This window comes from Camellia sinensis, chromosome 12 (assembly GCF_055761805.1).
Source record: "Camellia sinensis isolate YWXY chromosome 12, ASM5576180v1, whole genome shotgun sequence".
NCBI classification, from domain to species: domain Eukaryota; kingdom Viridiplantae; phylum Streptophyta; class Magnoliopsida; order Ericales; family Theaceae; genus Camellia; species Camellia sinensis.
In genome coordinates, this window is record NC_138972.1 from 127,182,258 (window position 1) to 127,206,630 (window position 24,373).

The following is a 24,373-nucleotide window of genomic DNA, read 5'->3' on the forward strand; positions in this document are numbered from 1 at the left end:
TGTCTACGATGAATTGGTTAGTTTCTTGAGGTCTCTTCTTGAGGTCTCTTTTGGAAAAATAGTTTTAATAAAAATAAAATAAAATTAATCTATATTAAATTATATTATTACTCTATTTTTATATATATATATATTTTTTAAAATTAAAAAATTAAATTTTAACAAATTTTCCAAAAGCAACCTAGTCTTCAAAACTCCCACACTTGCTGTCTTTTTTGGAATTTTGGGAAAGTAGCTTCTTATCCACCTTTTAGTTTTTTATTCATTTTGTGTTACATCATCTCTCACATTTTTTATTCATAAAAAAATAAAATAGACTAAAAAAATTAAAAAATCAACTTTTTATCAATTTTTCAAAACACTCCTTTATATGAGCATGGCTAACATGACAGGGCTGTGATCATCACAGCATGATCATGGCCATCAATCTAAAATCTTGTGGTGGGCTTGATGATCAAGGTTTTTACCACGTTGAACTCCAAATTTTAACCATGGTGGTTATTTTAGTTTTTAGTAATAATAGGGACTTCACAAAACATAATATTCACAATTTCCACAATGATATGAATTATTCATATCACTGTCAAACATAATTTTTTAAAAAAATTTAAACAAATTAATAATTAATACATCAATAAAAATCATAAAAATCCTCCTTTATGGAGTGCCAAACATTTTCCTTTACGCTGTGTTTGGTTGGGGAATTTGGGAAGAGAAATGGAAAGGGAAATGGAAATGAAAGGAAAAGGAGAAAGAATTAATAGAATTCCAAATTCCAACTATATTTGATTGTGTTGGTTATAAAATAGAATTGATGTCCTAAAAAGTATCATATTTCTTTATTTATTTCTCACCCCTTTTCTTTTCCCATATATTTTTTATTATGACCAAACATAAATAAAATTACATTTCTCATTTCTTTTTCAAATCTCACCTCAAAAACTCCAACCACACACCGCATTAGTCTTTCACTCCTCCTCGTGCTTTCGTACTCCCAAAATATATTTTTATAAATTGATGATGGTGACAATAGTGTCGTATTGTAGTAGGTGATGGCATCAAGAATACAGCTGTTTTGTAGGCTTTTGAAATTTGTAACCAAGTTCTCCAACCTTTTTCTATAGTAGTTGGGATGTTACGTCTTGTGAGTACGTGTATATATATAACAACAATGATTCATCCCACTAAAAACATCATCATTAATAGTATTAATGTATTAAAAAAGTTAAAAAAAATAAAATAAAATACAACTTCAAGACCAAAACATCACATCATTAATGGCAGGACCCACTGCCACCTAATTAGTAAGAGCACTAATTAGTGCTCCCAAACATTTTTCTATATATAATGGGGGCAGCATGTCTCCAATTCTTAATCAAATTGAACGGTACTATTTAGTGTTATGAATCTCGTTTTAATAATTAAATTGTTTAATATATAAAATTTATTGAATATTATATGTTTGTAAAAAATTATATTAATCGAATATTGATAGTTATCTTATTTTATCAATTTTTTATTAATCGTTAATTTGTTCACCGTCTATTTTTTTATACAAAACTAATTTGATCACATAGCTATCAATATCAAATCAATATATTTTTTACAGACATATAATACTCGACTAGTTCTACACATTGAACGATTTAAATTATCAAAACAAGATTCATGATGGGCTCCTATAAGCCGAATAACTTTGTCCAGTCCAATTAAAAACCGGAGGCAAGGTGCTTCCATATATGATTTGTTTGTATTTAGAGTGCGCTTAAATTAAGAATTTGAAAAGGAATTTGTCAAAGGTAGAGATGGGAAGAGAATAATATATATATATATATATATATATATAAAAGGATTCATGTAGTTACGTGTGGAGAAGAAGGACTCAGGTAATCGATCTCATTTGATGGAACTTAAGACTTGATTTGATTATATAAATATATATATATATATATATCATGAAACTACATTTTCACCATCTATGCTCACTCCTTTTTTATTTATTTTTTCAAAAATAAAAACGTTACCAAGCAAGTCCGAAATTTTGAAAGCCAAAAATAGTTACCAAATGCATTGTCATATTTAATTTTCAAAAATAATAAATAAATAAATAAATATGTTGCCCTTTTAAGAAGTAGTGGATTACAATCCCCTTTTTCCAAGGTTGCAATAACTGTAATTAGTGGTGGCTAAAGGACAAACTTGTTGAAAGAGATTGAGAGGTAAAGACTATATCAAAGGTCCATCCCCACCATCCAAATCATATCCTTAATGAGGCCAGGGAAGGTAAATGAATGAACCCTAAACCATTCCTTGCATTAAAAGCATTTATGTTTTACGTTTATGCAGTTTTCAGGCAAGCTCATTTTGAACTGTGTAGGACTGCAATTGGAGGCTCAATTACAAGTGAACCAAATATATGAGCTAATCAAATAGTATCATCATCATCATCAATCTTTCCAGATAGCCCGCCTAAAACAACCAGATTCAAAGACGTCCATTTAATAACCAAGCAAGGTTAAATTGGGCATAGACTGGACAATTCAACTCGACCAACTAAGATTAAATTGGGTATAGTTTGAACAAATGAATCCGATCAACTCGTTTACATTATTCAACAATTTTTTTCCAATGGGATGGTGGTGGTGGGAAGGCAGTGGCAACATCGGTGGGGTGGCAATGATGGTGGTAAAGCATAGGCAATCTCTCTCTCTCTCTCTCTCTCTCCATATTTGGTTCTTGTAGCTTTCACATTAATGCCATGGCATCTTTAACACTTTTGTCTGGTAATTTTGATGATGCATCATCGTACATTTGGCAATAGGAAAAGGATGCGTGCTGTTTGGATGATGATGTATGACTCTACAAATGGAACAATGAACATTAAATGGAATAGGATGAGTTTAGTTGGACAATGAAGCGAACTTCAAACAATAATATGGAGGAAGATTGCAAGAATTAACGTAAGCCTTGTGCATTCATTCGATGTAGAAGAATACAAATATGTCCTCATCTCAACCACCTATCTTGTATAACCAACCATTTCAAAAGCACAAGATATGTAGATCACTAAAATGGGCAGTTTGAAAACACAGGATAATTCATACAATACAAAGATGAGTAGACAGATACTCATGTTCATTGCACAGGATTCTGTTATTCCAAACCTCTTTTCTACCGCATGATAAATCTCTCGGGTTCTAACTAAATCTCACGGGTTCTGATAGCGTGTCAGAAAGGGCAACAGAAAATCTGAATAGAGGATCCAATCTCCATATTTGTCTTCATTCACGTTAGTTGTTAATAAAAGAAGAATGACATTCTTTCTAACTAACCTCATGTGGCTTGACAAGCAAATAGGCATTCAATTTTTACCATCTCTAATCAACAATAACCCCCAACCTCCACCTTTTCCGGCGATAGAAGAGTTTACACTTGAATCTAAAATAAATCTGAAGACACTACTAACAAAAGACAAACCAAAACTGCAAAGCATGGTACACGAATTTCAAAATATACAAAAGATTGAGGTAACAAAGCATTACAGTAAAACTAGACTATAGAGTTTCGCCCAATCTGATTGACACAATATTCTACAAAGTAAGAACCAAACACCACAAACACCAGCTTCATCTGAGTGAAGGCATGAACTTTTCAATTGGCCTTTGTATTGGAGATGTTCCTCAGCCTCGCCTCCTCCGCTTCCTGTGTCTGTCATCACTTTCACTTTCACTTTCACTTCCACTTTCATCGTCCGAGATTGAGGACCCTGAATCTGCCTCAGAACTTGAAGCATCAGAATCATCAGAACCAGAATTCTCAGATTCAGACACGGGTTTCTGTTGTTGCATAATAAGACGCGGCATGTTCTTCAAGTACTCTCGCAAGTTCTCGGTAATGCCACCAAGCCCGATAGATGTGAAGAAATTGATGGCAAACCGTGTGTTCTTGGGATTATCCTTTGGGAAAATAGATTCAAAGGAGTCCTGCATAGTGGGATCAGAAAGCCGCTCATTCAACAAGCGAATTCCAAGGTGCTCCGACAATTCCTGCAACACAAACACACAAAGGTAAAATTAGCAGTCGGCTTCTGGAGACAAAATTCAAAGGAAATCTCCCTCTGGGATTTGCACCAAAGCCTACACTACAGGAATGGATTACATGGAGGTGGAAACATCCAGGAAAGAAAAGAAAAAGGGCAAACCATACAACTAACAATTTTAAGGGTAAATTACACTGACTGTCCTGAGGTTTGGAGAAAAAACAGTGAGCCCCACAAATTTGGCATAATTATATTGGAATCCCTTGAAGTTTTAATTCACACAACACTTTACCCATTTTTCATCAGTAATTCATTAGCCATACCATTAAAAAAAGGTAAACTACAAACACACCTCCTGAAATTTACTTAAATTACAAATTACCCCTGCGATTTTAGAAATTACATTATGCCCTCTAAGATTTCTAATTTCATAACAAATAGGTCATCTTACTAATAAATCAAGTTAATTAACAGTTTTTAATAATATTAAAATTTTATTTCAATTAATAATTCAGATAATTTTATTATTGTATAGGTGAACAGTTAGAAATTTCATTTTTTCAATTAATTCTGTTAAACAAAAAATTCTGACAGGGAGTTATTTGTCATTTTTCAAATTACAGGGGACAATTCGAATTTTAAGCAAACCTCAGATGGTGTATTTGTAATTTACCTTTAAAAAAATAATGTTTTCATATCTTTTACACTGAAATGTTATATTTTACCTTATTTATCTTTATATCTTCACACCATATGTATTAATTCTAGTCCCTTTAGCCATAAGAAAAGGGAGGTCAATGTAATTATGCTAAAATTGAGGGGTTGTTGTATTTTCTCCAAACCTCAAGTGAGGTCTGTGTAGTTTACCCTAATTTTCAAGAAAAAATCTCACGTATAAAATCACATCCATAGGGAGGGTCAGCAGCATTATCATTTATTACCTTACTAAAATAACTGTAGGTAAACAATTTTTAGGCCCAAAGGAAACAAAATAATCTTGAAGGTGTACTATTTAGTTACCTGAAAGAGAATCTTAATGAAAATACGGGAAGATGAGGTAGTGTCCTCTTCAGTTAATCGTATATAAGCTAAAACGTGCCAAGGAAGAGCAAATGTGCCAAGTAAATGGGCAAAAAACTTGGCGACATTACGCAGCTTATTTGTCTCAAGGCGATGGATCATAGAGTACTGTTGCACAAAGCATTTCTCAAAATTTTCCTGGTGGATCTTGTTGATCATGCAGAACCGCTGACCCAAAAGGCCATAATACCGCAGATAAGTTCTCTCTTGACTGCAGCATTCCAACAGCATGATGCACAGTTCCATCTGCATAAGCCAGATTAAGACCTCAGTAAGTGTCCATACCGTTAAAACTTGTTGTAGGTTAACAAAATGATCAGCTAATTATGCAAGATTGTGTCATCTTAATTAGTTCTTCATGTTGCTTATTTCCATGTACATAAACAAAATGTATGGTCATATACAAAGGACAACAAAGAGGATAAAGAAAGAAATAGAAGAGAATGCGAATAGTGAGATGACTATCTTCCTAGTATGCATTTTGTATGTAACAAGAAGAAGCACATTATTTACCTCAAAACAACTACACATATTCAAAAACCCCCCATGTCAATGCGTAAATATCACACGAGTAACTAGTTTAGTGCATTTAAAAAAAACAAACATTTTAGTCCAGCCCACCCATCAAAAGGAAATATTTACCACCATACAATTGACTTAAATCATGTAAGAGATTATATCATGTGGTCATCAATGCACACCTAGGCAACCAACAAGAATATCAACTAGGTATTTTCAGCACCGGGAACACGCATGAATCGATGCTTAAAATATGAATCTAGCATTGCTTTAATTATATGATAAAAACTTTGAGGGATCACTTATATTACTTACCTCCTGACCTGGCTCTAGTTTAATTTTCAATAGTTTGTGGCCAGCTTCCTCAAAATCAACACTAGACATAATTGTTAGATAAATTGTCCTCCGAAGGTTTACAAGATTCGTCTCTGTCTCATCTTTTATTTCCATCTTCTCTTCATCCTCTTCATCAGATTCTTCATCATCCTCATCATCTGAGCCTGCATCTGAATCTGCATCTGCATCATCCTCGGACTCCTCACCGAGTATAGTCTTTTTCACTTCTTCATAGCGCTTCTCATTCTCCAAGAACTGTGGATCCGGCTTGAAAATATCTGGATGTGGGCAATAACAAGCATTAGAATGATATATAACCAAAGTTAAAACGGATAAAGGATATACATATACCTAAAGCAATCTCTGAGTCTATTTCCTCTTCCTGAAGAGAGATTTCATGAGTTAGCTGATCTTCTTGCTCAACAAGATCCAACTCTGGACGAACAGCTGGATATCCCTACATATGTACATAGACATGAAGCAGTTTAGGTTAAGACCATTCTTCACTGCTAAATACTCACAGAAACTAATCTACTAATAATCTACAAAAACAAATAAGACCGCACCTGAAACTTGGCTTTTCTTATTGCAAATAAACCTTCAATCAGAAATTGAACTCTTTTGTCAATTTCTCCTTCATGGAGAATCCCACGAAAACGCTCAAATATACCTGTACACATTAGAAAAAATTAAGACAATAATAACCACAAGAGACACCATAAGGAATAGGAATGTATATGAGTCTGCCAGCATGACAGTATGTGTACGGTTACTAGTGGAAGCATATGTTCAAGGGGAAAAAGTGAAAAGACAAGACATCCTTTCCTATGAAACAATACAGCAGATGGAATCTAACTAGAAGAACCGCCCAAAGAGAGGAAATGCTCATAAAGGATAGATGAGACTTCAAAACTCTCCAATATATCATCCTGTACTTTGAACTATACTGTAGTCTCCTTTCATGATAAAATTCAAATATCTAAAACCCTAATAGGAGAGTTAGCCTAACAACCAAAACGTAAAAATCCCCATTAGATTCTTTATAAACAAGAATCCTAAAATGAATCTCAAAATAGCAAAAAAAAATGACTCACGTGGTCCACCCCATCTAAATGGAACACTTGGGCTTGATTTAGTTGGAGATCACATTAAGATTTTGGTTTGATTGAGAAACAACCAACCACATTGACTGGAGCACTAAGAATGTGTTAAATCTTTATTTTAACCATGAATCCATGATTATGAGATTAATTTGGGTGTGTAGAGTTTAATTTAAGGTAAAGCAAAATTTAGAAACCAGAACCTAAATGGCCAGAGTAAAGTTTACATACAGATAGTAATAACAATAATGGGGTGTATGGTGGTGGGAAGATATGATTTCACAAATGTCTTTACAGCAAACATTAACACTCTAAGTGACTTAATATATGTTTTCGTGCCACCGAATAATCTCATTGCTTTTGAATGTAAAACAAAGCTACGCCTTTACACCAAAAGGAAGGGAAAAAGCTTTTTTACATGAGTCTAACAATGGAAAACAAGTAAAACGAAATAATTAACAGTTGATAACAACATAATGCAAAACAAAGAATCCGTAATTTAAACCAGACTGCACTATCAACATCTAATGCTAAGCAAAAGCTCACCGTGCAAGCCTCGGGGACAAAGGTCTTGAAGTATTGACCCACATTCTGTCACGAAACCCACTGCCACCTCCACACTGTCATCAGTAGGTTTGTCCAACAAGAGCGTTAGTAGCTCCAAAGCCACAAGCTCATGAACCACTTGCTGGTTCACAAGATGTGCTATGAATTTAACAGCTGCTAATAATTGGGGCTGTCAACAGGAAAACACCAACAAAGCATAAAAATGAGATGCAAAACAAAGTTAAACAATTTGTTAAACTAATAGAAAGAACAGCAATACAAAAAAAAATAAAAATAAAATAAAATAAAATAAAATTAGAGTGTTTCCGCAACCTTGTCATTGCGTTTGTAAGCTCGTTTGAGCTGCAAAATTATCCTCCTCAACAAAAGCTCACCCACTTCTGGGAACTTAGTATTCACCACAGCAACCAATGCAGCAAACACGTCTGTGAAACCTGGAGATGCCATTTGAGACTTCATACATGACCGACAAAAGAGACCCCTCCCGCGGATCAAATTCTCAGCGAAAAGCTCGGGAATTATGTTCTTAATGTTGATTGCATTCACTTTATTGACCAGTCCATTTATACTCTTCCTCAGAGCATCCCATGTTAACCGCTGGTACTCAACACTGCTCTTATCCTCCACCTCTTTCATCATCCTAGCTAGCTTGAATGGTGGGATGTATACTCCCCCACTCCTCCCCAAATTCGCCCCGTCTCCATTCAAGTTTCCTCCTTGCAATGCTGCCGGTGGCACATCTCCCTCCTTCTTCTTCTCCCTCAAACTCCAATTATCTTCTCGACCCCCATTGCCATCCTTCTCTCTCCTGTGTTTTCTATTGCCATCATCACCATCCCTTTCATCGCTCCGTCCTTGTTCCAATCTCTTGCGCTGGCCTTCCTTATCATCCTCATTCAAATCCCGACGCGAATGCTGGGACTTACCTTTGTAATCCTCCTCAGCTTTCCTCCTCCTTCTATGCCCATTTTCATCACCACTATCATCACGCCCACTCCTCCTCCGCCTCCTCTCCCTCTCCGAATGCCGGTCCTTTCCTCTATACTCCTCATCTCTCTCTCTATCCCGCTTACCCCTTTCTCTCTCTACCTTCCCATCCTCTTCTTCGTCTGAGCCCTTTTCGTACCTATCGTTTCTCTCTCTATCGTAACCGTTCTGATACCTATCATTTATCTCTATAACTCGGTTACCTCTTTCTCTCTCTACTCTCCCCTCGTTTCCACTCGATTCCCTTCGATCTCGTCGTTTGCCATCTCTAACCCTAATTTGCCCCTCCTCCTCATCCGAATCCGATGATTTGTTATCGTCTTCTTTGGTTCGATGCTCGCGACGACGACTGTTCGATTGCGAATTCTTCCTGTCACTGTAACGACGACGATCATCTTCTTCGGCTTCATCACTCGATTCGGTTCTGCCTTTGCGAGTCATGCTTGTGTAAAACCCTAATTGACTCTCGAACCCACTATGTAAAGATCAGAAACTGCCAATTCTCTTCTGCTATACTCGAAGTTTACAAACCCTAACACAGAGAGAGAGAGAGAGATGAGGGGGAGGGGGGGTTCTCACCGCACCGAAAAATAACTCCAATATAACGCACCAACCATTGGGCTAGGTTCATATAGCCTACAACAATGAATTGGACTGGTATCACCTGAGAAAAGCCCAATATTGGCCCAGAATGAAGACAGCTAAGGCAGCTTCTTGAGCCTCAAAATTTTGAAACAAAAACAGGGCCCAATTAATTTAAGCCCTTATACTATACATAGGCCGAAAGAGGGTCCAATCATAAGTAGATTTATGTAAGTTTAATTACGCTCCGTTTGTTATTTTCTAATAGTAAACATTTTTTACAAAAAAAAAAAGACTTTTTCAGAATTTTTTCTTCTAATGTTTGGTGGTGGTGGTGGTGGTGGAACAAAGGAAGTGGTATAGTGGTGGGTGACGGCAACAGTGATAGCCACAGTGGTCGTGGTGATGGTGGTTTAGTGGTGAAGATGGGAGTGGTAATGGTAGTGTGGTGATATTTATAAAATTTTAGTTTAGAAAACGTTTTCTTCCTTTTAGAAATAGAAAACATTTTTTGCCTAAACAGACTTATTTTTCATTGACCAAGTAAAATGTTTTCATTGACTTTTGTTTTCCATAACACCAAATACCAGAAAATATGAAAAATATTTTTCAAAAAATATTTTATGCTTAAACAAATGGAACATTAATGACTAGCGATTGGCACACTTGATATTCAAACAAGTAAAAATAAAATTAAATACTTATTATATATCGTATATCACTTAAATGGTAAAAACTTTCTTTTATTAACTTAAGATCCAAGGTTTAAGTCTTATTTATTTTATCTATCTAGTTTTTTTAAAACAAAAAAATAATGACATGTGATATAAAGAGAAACAAACAAAGATTTTGACACTAGATTTTTCATTCATTTAATATAATGGTTATATGTTTTTCAATTAAAGATGTGAGAAAAATATTACTCGAGTAATACTTTATAACAGTTTGTTTACTTTTTATTTGATATTTTAATTTTAAATTTTGTTTGGTTTTTTTCTCTTATGAGTTTGTGCTACGTTTCGCTTTATTCTTCACAAATTATAATTCAGTTTGTTTATTTTCATTCTTCAAAACATATTTTTCAGAAAAATTTTACTTTCTTATTTTTCGTATTTTTTTGTTTTTATTGAATTTTTTTAATATTTTAAGCAATTTTTTACTTTTTAGACACACTTAACATAAATACATTTAAAAAGTGAAAAAATGTAAAAAAAATCTTTTAAAAATTCACTAAATACCAAAAATACAAAAAAAATACAAGAACTCAGTACATTTTTTATATTTTTATGTATTTATTAATTTTTAAAATATTTTTTCATAAATTTTTTACTTTTTAGATACATCTAAGTAAGGTGCATCTCAAAAAGTAAAAAAAAATGTTTAAAATTTTAAAAATATTCATTAAAAACAAAAAAATACGAAAATCAAAACACTCAGTTTTCAAAAAACTTAATTCAGAAAATTCAATCCAAATACACTGATTACTGTTTGGATTACACATTTAAATAAAAAATAGAAATAATATATATATTTTTTATTTCCCTCACTTTTTCTTTTTCAAAAGGTACGTGCCAGTACAGTCTCTAAAAAACCAAGCTAGTTAAACTTTTTTAGATCTACATTCTCTTAAAAAACCAAAGCTAGTTAGCTTTTCTAGATCTATGCAACTCCAAAGCTAGTAAATTTTTTCTCTGTTAACATACAATCATGTAGTTGTTGAAGCCCAGTCAATTTAATTTTTCGTAAGATTGAGGCATAGTTTGGGAAGTTGGTTTTGGTGGGTTAGGGGTTAAAATAGTCAAAAAAAAATAAAATAGGCTATTTTAGTTACAAAAAATAAAACATCAAATCTAACCCATAATTATTAAATTCCTCTCTCACAAAAAAAATTAAAAAAGTCAAAAAGTCCTTCCCAAATCAGGCTTTTTAGCCCCAGGCTAAAATAGCCAAAAATTCAAAAAACCAACCCACTTCCCAAACGGAGGCTGAGCAACTTGACAAGTTCTCCAATTTGTATGGTTTAAATAATCAAAATAGATTCATGATAGATCTAAAACAATGTAAATTAGACCTTATAAGAGCAACTCTAATGTTAATCTTTATTTTTCATTAGCTAAAGTATAAAATAGGTAAATTTTTAATTTTACCTAATTAATTTTTATCTATCTGTTCAAACGCTACTCTTTATTTGACATATGTATCCACACAAATTAGGGGTGAGCATGATCCGGATTGGACCGGATTGGGATAAAACCAGGACCAATCCGTTATTTACGGTTCCTAAAAAATTGGAACCAATCCAATCCGTTTAAATCATGGAACCAATCCGAACCAATCCATTTAAATACGGATTGGATCGGTTTAGGACCACGGATTCACATAATTAAATAACAAAAATATATATATAACACTTGAATTTCATAAAAATATAAACATAGCGCTATATTAGTTCCATAATAGAATATGTTTTTCTATAATAACGACATACTGTTCTAGAATTTAAACAACCATAAGATGGTTTCACCATAAGTATTTAGACCATTGCAAATTAAAACTTAAAACTAACAAACAAAAGTAATAAAAGAAGATATTATACGATTTTAGGTTTGAGTTTAGATTTTACATAGAATAAGAAAAGATACTATGGGGGAGGATGTATAATAAAAATATAGACTATTTGTATACGGTTCGGATCGGTTCCAATCCGGAACGGTGGGATTCAATCCGGAACCAATCCGTGAACTACGGATTTTTAATTATTCAATCCGGAACCGAACCACGGATTCAAAAAACCAATCCAAACCTATCGGATTGGACTGGACTGGATCGGATTACGGATTTCACGGATTCCTTGCTCAGCCCTAACACAAATTAGTATAAAAAATCTTCAAATACTCTCCAAATATAGCTAGTCTACAAAAAACTTGTTAAAAGAACTATAGTACTAATTAGCCTGTTGAAATAAGTAAAATAATATAAAACTAACTACAATAATTAATAAATCTCTTTTAAAAATGCTCTAATTCAAAATTTAGACTAAGGCCAAGTTTGGCCACAAATGAAAAAGTGCACTTATTTCATCTTTTTATCTTTTTTAGGTCACATCAATCAACATCTCCTCTCTACTTTTTTTACACATAATACAAAAAAAAAATCAAAAAATACACTTATTTAGTCTTTCCAAACTAGGCCTAAAAGGAACCCTAAACTTTATAGTAACCCTATCAAAATAGATTATTTTCTTTCCCCCTTTTCCAACTCTACCTATATTCTCTTCACTTTGTAAACAAAATGTTTATAAGGAAACGACCTTAGCTAAAGTTAAAAGTTAGGCAACAAGTAGAAAACTATACTTAGCCCCCGCAATTTGAGAACAATTTGTCTAGTAATCATGGAAGGCACAGCTTTTAATTTATTAAAAAATACAAATAAAAAATATGATTGAGAATTTGAGATGAGTGGACCCATCTTTGTTCTCAAAACCAGGAGACTAGTGGGACCATTTTGGGTAATTTAACATTGTTTAGCCACACCCACACGTGAAGACATCTATGGCCTGTTTGTCTCAACTTTAATCAATTTTTTTTTAATTTATTTTTATCTAATAAATTATAAATAACAATTATACCAAATAATCTAACATTAAATTTTCAAAATTAAAAAGATTATTAGTATTTCAAATAAATTATACTAAACAGTCCCGTAATGCAGTGTCTTAAATTTAAAACTGCAGATGTTGGGGTCCATTTGGTTTGATGCATTATTACTAGTGATAATTAAATAATTAATTAATATTATTATTTTGTGATTGAACTGAAATTTTTTCTAGTACAATCCAGTCAGGTCTATAGTGTCCATAATTTATTTTGTCTATTTTTTAAAGTTTGTGGGAAGATTATTAAAAAAAAAAAATTAAATCAATTTAATAATCGAATCATAGAATTTGATCAAATTTATTTATAAAAAAAAAATTAATGTCAAGTATGATATTAAAAGTAAGTCCTACACTTCTTTGAACACTATAATAATAAAATTATATAATTATAGTTTCAAATCATTTTTTTTTTTTCTCTAATGAATAAACATGCCCACTAACCCCTAAAAAAATAAGTAGAGTTGATGATTGAAACCCGCCGTACAGGCCGGACTGGATCATCCCTCCCACCCAAGATATTTGTTTTTATTTTAAAATATTTGCCAAATACTTGGTGCAAATTGTTGTTTATGTACCAAAATAATTAAATAAATTTTATAAAAAAAAAAAATTAAATAGCCAAACAACAATGATAGAGATCTTCAATTTTGGAGCTCCCATAACTCCAAAAATGATCTATACCACTAATGATATAAGCCTCACATATATACATGAATGACGTGAATTACTTTGAGAGTTGTGAAGATCCAAAGTATTGGCAAATCCGCCATAAACAGTTAACAAAAATGATTTGAACTCCCACAGGAGAGGCACTCCCATGACCTCCTCTGGCTATGACTGATTAGTTTTAGTTGTTTTTTTTTTTTTTTTCTCCTCCTCCTCCAATCACCAGCCGCACGTGTGTGGGGGTGGTGATTGGAGGAGTATCAATCACTTCTCAACGGTAAAATAGCAACAAATTTATTGATATTATTAAACTTATTTAAAAAAAATACTAATGGAAATTTTTTCACAATTACATCTCTAACAAACTATTTTGAACTAAACCCCATTTTTAACCTTCGGCCATTAATTTATGTACACCGATTTAAATGTGTAAAAATAAAATATTACATGGCCATTAGAACTCCGTAAATGAAATATTACTTAGACGCTCTTCTAATGATAGTGGAGATGACGGAAATGAGGTCAATACTGCTAATCTTTCAAAATATTCTCTCACATTAAATCCATTGGCCGTTAACTTTGCCGTTAGATAATCTTCTCCGTCTTCTTCTCGTGATGGCAAGAACGGTGTCCGTACAACCTCCGTTAATAAGTCCCACTTTACTCCACGAAAGAATTCGTGATGTTTGATCTCGGACGCGCCGTTAGAGAAGCCCATTCGCTTGATAGGATCCTTCTGTAACAGCCGTCCGATCAAATCCGTCAATGCTGACCTTTTCCCAGTGAACTCCGGTGATTTCATAACGACGTTGTGAAACGTTTCTTTTCGATTCTTTCCCTTAAACGGCGTCTTCCCATACATCATTTCGTACGCTAGTATTCCTAGGGCCCACCAATCGACGGCGAACTCGTGCCCCTCGCCGGAAACCATCTCCGGCGACACGTACTCGTCCGTACCCACAAACGAATTCGACCTCTCCCCTCTCTCAAAACTCATTTTCCGGCGACTCACCGGCGAAACACGAGCACTTTTTGCTTTCTTCAACGCCGAACCAGCCGGAAACTTCACCGGAACGAACCGGGCCAGATTCCGGCGGTGTTTACGGCGAGGTTTCTCATCCGGGTCGACCATAATTGGATTCGCAATTCTGGGTCCGAGGCTACGAGAGAGATCAAAGTCGGTTAGAGTTATATGACCCGACTGTTGAATCAAGACGTTCTCGGGTTTGAGGTCTCGGTAGACGATCCCCATGCTATGGAGGTGGTCGAGAGCGCAGATGATCTCAGCCAGGTAGAACCGGATGACCGCCGGAGAGAACACGTGGTCGGTCTGACGGTATCGGAGAACATTGAGATCGCCACCGTGGCAGTACGGTACTGCCCAACCCAGAAATTCCGGAGTCTCGAAAGATCCGAGTAAATTGGGGAGAAATGGGTGGGTGGGTTTGCTTAAACGGGTCAGGACGGAGAGCTCCCAGCGGGCACGGCGGTCAGCGGCGTGGAGAGAGCATTTCTCGACGACTTTGAGAGCGAACGGGCAGCGGGCAGACGGGTCGAGTGACTGGTCGTGGACAAGAAAGACCGTGCCCATGGCTCCTTTTCCGAGGACTTTGATGGCTCTGAGATTGTCCAGGTCTAATTCCGGCGAAAATGGCTCCATTTTAGAGAGAGAGAGAGAGAGAGAGTATGGGAAAGAAAGAGTGGTGGTGTTGAGGTTTTTTAGTTTGGATTATATACTTTTAAGCTATTTTTGTTTGTTTCCCAGGAAAATAGTGTTTTGTGTACAGATGATAGATACAGGTGCATGTATGTCTATATCATGTAGTATCATTACTGGAGGAGGTGGGACCTTTTCTTTTATTATTATTATTATTATTATTAGAAGTAGAATAGAAGTGATTTGTAATGAGAAAATTAATAATGAAATAATTGTTAGTAAAAAAATTAAATAAAAGTGTATTTATTTTGATAATAATTGTTTGTGTAGGGATTTTTAAATTATTTTTATATAAAATAATAAAATAAATAAAAAAAATACAAAAATATTAAACATTAATGTTCATAAAAAAAATGTTCAACATATAAAAAAATTTAAAAATATATATATAGAAAAAATAAAAATAAAAATAAATAAAACAAATAAAATTATCATTTTTATTTAACAAAAAATACAGTTCAAAAAAAATGTCTAGCATATAAAAAAAATTAAAAAAAAATCCGACAAACTATTTTTCTAATAACAAATCCCAAGCCTCCATCTTAAAATCCGCCCAAAGGCCTATATTATATTAGGAGTCATCTTTTCATCTCTCAAAACAAACATAACATACAATGGGTCTCGCCTCCATTTCAATCTGAATCCCAACTCTAACTCCCTAAACAAACAGGGCCATAAGGTATTAATTATTTATGTTTGGTTATTGAAGAATATGAGACATATAATAAATAGTAATTGATAAATAAATACAATCACGTAATACTTCGGGAGTATCTAAAATTTTTTCTGTCTTTTCGGGAATTTTGTTAGTGTACAATTCAATTATTAAATGGGGGGAATTATGAGTGAAAATATAAAATTATTTTAAAATATATATATAATAATTTTAATTATTATTATTTGTAATGTTTATCACTTTTTTATAAATATTTTTTTTATGTGTTTCCACTTGAATGTAATTGTCCCTTATTAAACTAGTAAAAATTATTAATTTATATTTATTACGATTAAATTTTATGTTTACATACTTATGTGATAAAATATGATCATATACTTGCATTTGTTAGAGAACCTTCAATGTAGAATCAAATATTTCATTAAATTTGAGTACAAAATTAATAATAAAAATTGATTTTATACTGTTCACTCTAATACTAAAATTAAAATTTTATCAAATTTTTTCACATCTCTGGTTGTTTAGGAGGATATCTGGGTGAATGTCTTGAAAGTCATCTAGACATGAACAAAAAAAACTGTCAAATAGCCTTAGGTGGACATCTGGCCCAACAGTAACAATTTAAATTTGATGAAGGATCAAACATCTCTACATTTGATGAAATATCTGCTTCTCTCTCCGTTTGATATCACTTTGGTGAAAACGTTGGAACTCATTTTTTAAAATTGTTTGATCAAATTTGAATTTGATGACATATTTGAGTAAATGTTGGAGATGATCTTACTTATCATAATTAATAGGGAGAGTTACGAGCCGATTCTATGGACCGGTCTTATTACCCAGCAGGTCCTACTTAAAAAAATTAAACAGTGTTTTTCATTTTTACCCCTAGACTCAACATTGCAAATTTATCACCGGTTTAAATAAATTTATCACTGGTTTAAATAGATTTATCACTGACTTGAATCCATTTGAACTGAAGAGAAGCCCATATGCCGATCAAGAAGTTAGCCTTGGCGCAGACGAAAGCGGAGAGGAGAGCGAGAGGAAGGGAATTGAAGGTGGAGATGAGAAAGAAGGTGGAGCTGAATAAGGCGATCTGAGCGGAGATGGGGAATAACCAGACGACGAAGAAAGAATCGGGCTTGAAGTCGAGGGAATCAAGGATGTAAGCAACCATGAGTCCCAATGTCAAGGCAACGACGACAGGCGTGCTGCTAAGGTCGAGGAGGAAGGCAGCGCAGGGTACTAGGGCGACAGCGATCCTAGCGTTGTGGGCAAACGAAGAAGTCTCTCCCAAACTCGCTTTTACATCACTGCCGATGCCGACACCGAACTACCATCACCGAGCGGTGACAACGATTCTTGATTCTCTTTCCGATGCAGTGACAACGATTTGCAACTGTGGAACAAATCTATATTCAAATGTGAATCGAAGGTCAATTAGAGATCAATTGAAGCTCAACCCAATCAGTTCAGAGCTTAATCGATGCTCAACCAATTCAAAGATGGGTTCAATGATATGGGTTTCCATGTTCATGGTTCAATGATTTGGGTTTTCATCTCCAGATCTGAGTATAAAAACATGAGGGTAAAAACGGAATAAAAAAAATGTTCAGGACCTATAGGTGAAAGTGTCTCCATTAAAAGACCTGTTGGGTAATAATCCTTGAAAATAGGGCTGGCCTGTAAAAATTACTAATTAATATTGGTAGTTGGTTGGTCCATAAGGGCCCGTTTGTTTTTAGACTTAGGTTTGATAGGATTGCCAGGGTAAGAATTGTTAGTAAGGAAATTGTTGGTGATGAGACTAAGAAAAATTGTATTTATTTGATGACCACCAAACTAACAATTATGATAGAATTAATTATATGAAATTCTATAAATACTCTTAAGACTCGTTTATTTTCAGATGTAAAATAAAGGGGATTGTTAGTGAGGGAATTAAGAAAAAAATGTGTTTATTTGATAACCAATAGATTAGTAATAGTTCATGTTTATTTTGAGAGATAGGAGTGAGATTAACCATGTAAAATTTCACAAATATTCTTTGCATTATTATCAAATTTAGGCTTATACCAACTAAAGAATAAATAAATTTTTACTCAATGTTATTCTTTTTCTTTTTACTTTTTTTTAAATATTAAAAAATCCAACTATCAAAACTTTTTTACTCAATGTTTTTTTTTTTTTTTAATTTTAATATTAATGAATCCAACTATCAATAAATTTTTACTCAATGTTATTCTCTCTTTTTATTTATTTATTTGCAAATATTAAAGAATCCAACTATCAATCAAATTTTACTCAATTATTTGTGTTTAATATTGCATGAGTCATATTATGAGTCTCATTCCAAGTATTATAACAAATTTAACAATAAACACAAGAGCAAAATAGTCAATTAACTCATAGTCCCAAGGAATTCATTTTTGAATACCACCTCCCTTAGGCCCTAGTCCACTATCCGAGGCCTTTCATAGTCCTGAGAGACTATGAATCTCGAGGTCCATTTTGAAAACAAACATGATAATTGTTATCCCCGCTTCATTATTAGTCCAACCTTGACACCTACCTCTCAAAACAAACAGGCTCTTAGTATTTTTTATATATTTTAATATTAAAAATTATATTTCATATATATATATATTGGATACTATATATTTTTTATATAATTTTTTTTGTTATAATTTTTTTATTATATTTTAATATTAAAAATTATTATGCTAGGAATTTAAACCGGGGTAATATCATCATTTAACATGTAATGCCTAGGCTTTATTTCCTATTACTATCTCCCCGACCTCACTTATAAACCCACAGGCCCCGTTTGTTTTCAGAGGTAAAATTGAGGAGATTCATAGTGAGAGGATTAATAGGGGATTAATAGTGAGAGGATTGTTAGTGAGGGGATTGATAGTGAGGGGATTAAGTAAAATTGCGTTTGTTTTGATGATAGTTGTTAGTGTAGGAATTGTTAAATTATTTTTATATAAAATAATAAAATAAATAAACAAATATAAAAAATTAAACATTAATGTTTAAAAAAAAATTCCCAACATGTAAAAAAGAAAAAAAATTATAATCCCCTCGCTATTTTTCCAATACCACCTCCACCTCCACCTCTACCTCCTCCATCTCAATCCCCCTTTCAACCTCCATCTTAATCTCCCTTTCAACCTCCATCTTAATCCCCTCTTTCATCTTAATCCCTTCCCCAACTCTATAAACAAACATAATACTAAATAACCTCATTTCCATCCTAATCTCCTCCCATCTATTACACTCCAAAACAAACGGGGCCATAGTAGAGAGTCTTATCGTATTGTGTGGGGACTATTGTCATGTTTGTTTCGTGATTTAAGTGGTCAGATTAGACTATCATGGCTATAGGTCTCACCCACAGTATATTTGATAGTGAAATAGGAGGGCAGATTGATAATCCAAGGAGCTTAGTAATCCTCCTCAGTATGAGGATTAGCTTGGCTGAGTTTTGGACGAGATTTGAAAAATAGTGAGAAGATTACGTCTATTTTATATAAATATTTTATTTTATTTTATTTTACCAATTGCACTTATTTGTTTTAATATTTATTTTAATTTTTTCAATATAAAAATAATTTATTTATTTATTTTATATAAAAAATAATTTAATAATCCCATCACTAACCATCTTCCATATTGTCATCAAAACAAACATATTTTTTCTTAATTTCCTCACTAATAATCCCCACATTAACAATATCTTCACTAACCATCATCTCGCTAATAATCACATCCAATCTAATCAGCCAAACAAACGTAGCCTATGAGTCCAATGCTATAATTTGAAAACAAATATGATATCAGCAAACTCAACACACCAGTAGTTACTAGGTCCATCTTCGAAAACAAATCACTCTGTTTGGTTTCAGTTTTTAAAATTCACTTTTTAGAAAATTTTACTTTTTCGTTTTTTGTATTTTATATTTTTACCAAATTTTTTTAATATTTTAAGCAAATTTTTTAATTTTTAGACACGCCTAATATAAATACAATAAAAAAGGTATAATATTTGTGAAAAAAATATTAAAAAAAATCACTTAATACCAAAAATACAAAAAAAGAAAAAAGAAAATTCAATAGATTTTTCATATTTTTGTGTATTTATTAGTTTTTTAAAATATTTTTTCACAAATATTTTACTATTTAGATATATCTAAATGAGGTGTATCTAAATAAGTAAAACAATTGCTTAAAATTTTAAAAAAATTCACTAAAAACAAAAAAAATATGAAAAATAAAAAATTTAATTTTCAAAAAACTGAAACCAAACACACTGAATAAGACCCCAGGGTTGTTTGGAAATAAAAATAATAAAAATAATCATAAACCTTTAACGTGATATATAATATTTAATGATATTGAATGCGAGCTCATATTCTCACCTTCAAATACACTTCTTTCTTTATTCTTATTATACCAAATTACATTAATATTTTTTTTTTATAAAATTTTGCACATATATCTCAATTGTCCTTTATTAAAAAAGATTAATGTAAACTATATATAATAAAAATAAAAAATAGAGTGTAGAATAAAGTGAAGTGGGAATAAATAAGAATTGTCATTTTAATCTTATTCGTGGGAACCGTCTTGAATGTGACAGATTTTTCCCACCCTGACACTTTTGTGAGGACGAGAGTGGATTATGTTTTGGTCATCACAACGAGATTAGGGTGGGGACGAGTATCGCATTTTTTGATTCAATCTCGACCTAATATAATTAATAATATATAAATAAATTATATATGTATATATGTATAATAATTAGATATAAGAAAAAAAATATTAAAAATCTATAGTTCTGTTTAAATATAAATAAATAATAATTTTAAAAATCTCACTATTTATATAGATAAAAATAAAAAAAAATATTTAATGCGCTAAAAATTTAAATTATTTTTATTTGTTTAATTATTTAAAATATAATTGGATATCGAAAGATATTGAGTATCCACAAATATCTACGAGAGCAGAAATATGAGACGGGGGTAGAAGCAATCGACAAGAACAAAACAAGGAATGACGAACCCGTCTTCAACCCGCCCAAAGTGGAAATAATGGTTCCCTACTGAATATGTGCGTGTGTATATTTTATATAGAGAGCCACACGTTGAGTTTGGTGTGGTTAAGGTACGGTGCGTGCGGTTATGAAAGGGAAACACTTGTGTGGAGGGTTAATAATTAGGAAAAATTGTATTTGTGCATGAATGATTTAAAATAGTAAGAAAAATGATTTACAAATTTAGTGTTGTGTAAAAAAAATAATTAATTAATAATTAAAAAATATATAAAAGAGATAATTGCTTTAAATATTTTAATTAATTATACTATCATTAAATTTAAAAAATGAGTCTAATTTTTAAACTTAAATAACAATGCTATATCTCATATCATAATTTTTATTTGCACTAGATACAAACTAACTTACATTTTAACGAAATTTATAATAATAGTACTATACAAATAGAAAAATATTAAAAATAACTCTTAGGATTATTGTTAGTATTAAAAAAAATATGTAAAATGTGTATTAAAAATTATCTTAAAAGTGTTTTAATTTATGTAAAATATGTATTGAGATTATAAATATTTTGTCATTTTATATTTCTTATTGACAGTCATTAATAGGACCCAAATGATATTGTCACATTATTTTGATATTAAAGTGATGTTTGGGAAGACTTAAATAAATGCACTTTTTGTCTTTTTACGAAAAGATGTGTAAAAAAGTAGAAAAGTGATGTAATAGAAAAAAGATAAAAAGATGAATTATATTTGAAGTGGGTAAAAATTGATCAAGTCTTGGTGCTAGGCCCAATGCGATACTCACTCCAAGGTGGAGCTAGGTCAGACCTCAGCCCTATTGCCAACACTTGCTCCGATGCAAGACAATCATAGGAGCTCGGCCCAATGTACGAATGTCACTCCAAAATGGGCCGAGCAGCACGTTGAACCTCCTGGACGGACAGACAACCACTCCGAAGTGGGATGAGCAACATGTTGGACCTCTTGGACGGACAGCCAACCACTCTGAAGTGGGTTGAGCAACATGTTGGACCTCCTGGTTGGACAACCGTCCTAGAGCAGACCAACTTAGAGAAGACCAATTCACTGAAGATCTTTCTTGGGCTCACAAGAGACAAACAACTCTGCTCCTCTCCCTCTGTATGAATAGAACGTGGAGACATGGAGGTGCAGAGGGACAAGGTGCATATATGACAAACCTGTGTCTGAATGGCAGGCGGAGTGGTCGTCCTCTTCCAATGAGAGATGTCCGCTAATGAGACAAACAAAACAAACCTGCACCCGAGTATCAGGCGGAGTGGTCGTCCTCCTCCAATAGGAGACGACTACGAATAAGACACGTTGGACAGATGGCGGAGAGAGAAGGACTTGAACGACAAACAACCTTCTCCTATAAAAGGTGAATACTATTCACTCTGAAGGGATCCGAAATCCACACACTTAACACATATACACTCTTTGTATTCTCTCTTCTCTCTTCTTCCTCTCCCTGAGTCCCTGACTTTACCATCGGAGGGGTTTCTGACCAAACCCCGGTCGGGCAGCCTCACTGTTTGTTACTCTGTGCAGATCTTTAATTCCCAAAGCACATTGTTCATCCACGAAGTTCAACCATTCTTCATAGTGCGAAAATCACCCCCGCACAATATTGAAGTTGCCAAACTTGGCCTAAGGTTTGATTTGGCATCTTCAAAAAAAATGAAAAAGTTAAAAAGTCACTATCCTATTTAAGTCACGTCATCCTATTTAAGTCACAACACCTCTCTATCACATCACTTCAAATCTAACCCATATTTCATAAAAAGTAAAAAGTGTACTTATTTAGGACATTTTAAAATTTATAAAAAATTTTTTTGTAAGAATATTATCATTATTTAATTGTAATTATTTAAAATTATTTCCATAAAATCCAATTTTTATTTATAAAAGGCATGAGAGAGTGCTTGCAGAAGAGACAAAAGATGGGTTGTATACAAAGTTATCACATGGCCCTTCCATAATCAAATGGAGTTGTGGGCAGCGGTGGGTATGTGAACGGGTTATGATTCTTCTATTTCTATGAAAATAGTGTGTTTTGTTTAAGTTTTTTGAATTAAATTTTTTAAAATTTAAGTTTTTTTATTTTTGTATTTTTTTTAGTGATTATTTTTAAAATTTCAATATTTTTTTTTATTTTTTTAGATGTACCTTATTTGTATGTATCTAAAAAGTAAAAAATTTGTGAAAAAATATTTTAAAAAATTAATAAATACATAAAAATATAAAAAATGTATTGAATTCTTGTATTTTTTTTATAGTTTTGGTATTTAGTGAATTTTTAAAAGATTTTTTTTACAATTTTTTTTTTTTACTTTTTAGGTGTATTTATGTTAAGTGTGTCTAAAAAGTAAAAAAATTGTTTAAAATATTAAAAAAAAATTCAGTAAAAAAAAATATGAAAAATAAAAAAGTAAATTTTTCTGAAAAGTATTTTTGAAAACATGAAACCAAGCAAGCACATTTGTTAAAAAATTTTAAAAATATATATTATTTTATACATAGAATGGCCCATACAACATATATATATATATATATATATATTCTTCTTCTTCTATCTTGAATTGTCTTTCTATTTTATACCAAAAAAAACTTCATTATCTTATTAGAAATTACTTCTATGGTATTTTATTTTATTATATATATATATATATATAATTAATATATATCATATTATACGTACATGTATATTTTGTGTATATGATAAAAAAATGATTAATTACCAAAAAGTCCTATCTACATATTTGGTGGTAGTTTAGGTCCTGTCAAAAAAATTTTGAACCATTAAGTCCCATTTATAGGTAAAAAGACGTTTTGCCATTTAATTCCAAAATTGAGAATGTTCTCAATTTTTAAAACTGAGAATGTTCTCAATTTATAATTATCAAAACTAAGAAATTTCTCAATTTTTTTATGATTAAAATTCAGAATATTATAAACTGAGAATGTTCTCAATTTCAAATTAGAATTCAGAAGAAAAATGTAGTCGAGTACATAGGGTTACAATTTCAGATCTGGTGAACTTTGACTTGGAAGGTTGCAATTTGGGGTTCGATTCGAGACCCCTCCTTAACAACCACTGCATTAGGCTTCACATTCTTTGTCTGAAGCAATCTCCTGTTTCCATCGCTGACCCATGATGGGAACCCATCTTCGGATAACAACCTCTAACACCAATCGAATCACTGCTGCCTTTAACAATGGCAATCTCTACATTCGCCAACCTAAGCTCATCACTTCCTCCTCTGAACACCAATCTCAAACCACTCCCACTCTTCCACCTCCTCATCCGCCTCTGCTACAACCTTGAGAGAGCGGCGTGAAAACTCCAAAGAAGTCGGTG

General features: G+C 32.7%; 2 protein-coding genes across 2 annotated transcripts; both read right to left on the minus strand.

Annotated features, from left to right (window-relative positions):
• Window positions 1-3,342: 3,342 nt before the first annotated feature.
• Window positions 3,343-9,378, minus strand: LOC114265505 (MIF4G domain-containing protein / MA3 domain-containing protein). Its single transcript, XM_028206317.2, has 7 exons — window positions 7,954-9,378; window positions 7,621-7,810; window positions 6,541-6,644; window positions 6,326-6,431; window positions 5,954-6,252; window positions 5,060-5,365; window positions 3,343-4,046 (listed from the first exon to the last, which is right to left on the minus strand). The coding sequence occupies exons 1-7, from the start codon at window positions 9,067-9,069 to the stop codon at window positions 3,681-3,683; spliced, it is 2,487 nt and encodes an 828-aa protein (XP_028062118.1). The 5' UTR covers window positions 9,070-9,378; the 3' UTR covers window positions 3,343-3,680.
• A 4,436-nt stretch (window positions 9,379-13,814) lies between these two features.
• On the minus strand, window positions 13,815-15,315 carry LOC114265584 (serine/threonine-protein kinase UCNL). The gene has a single exon (XM_028206408.2). It carries the CDS (start codon window positions 15,189-15,191, stop codon window positions 13,986-13,988), a length of 1,206 nt encoding a protein of 401 aa, XP_028062209.2. The 5' UTR covers window positions 15,192-15,315; the 3' UTR covers window positions 13,815-13,985.
• Window positions 15,316-24,373: the final 9,058 nt, after the last annotated feature.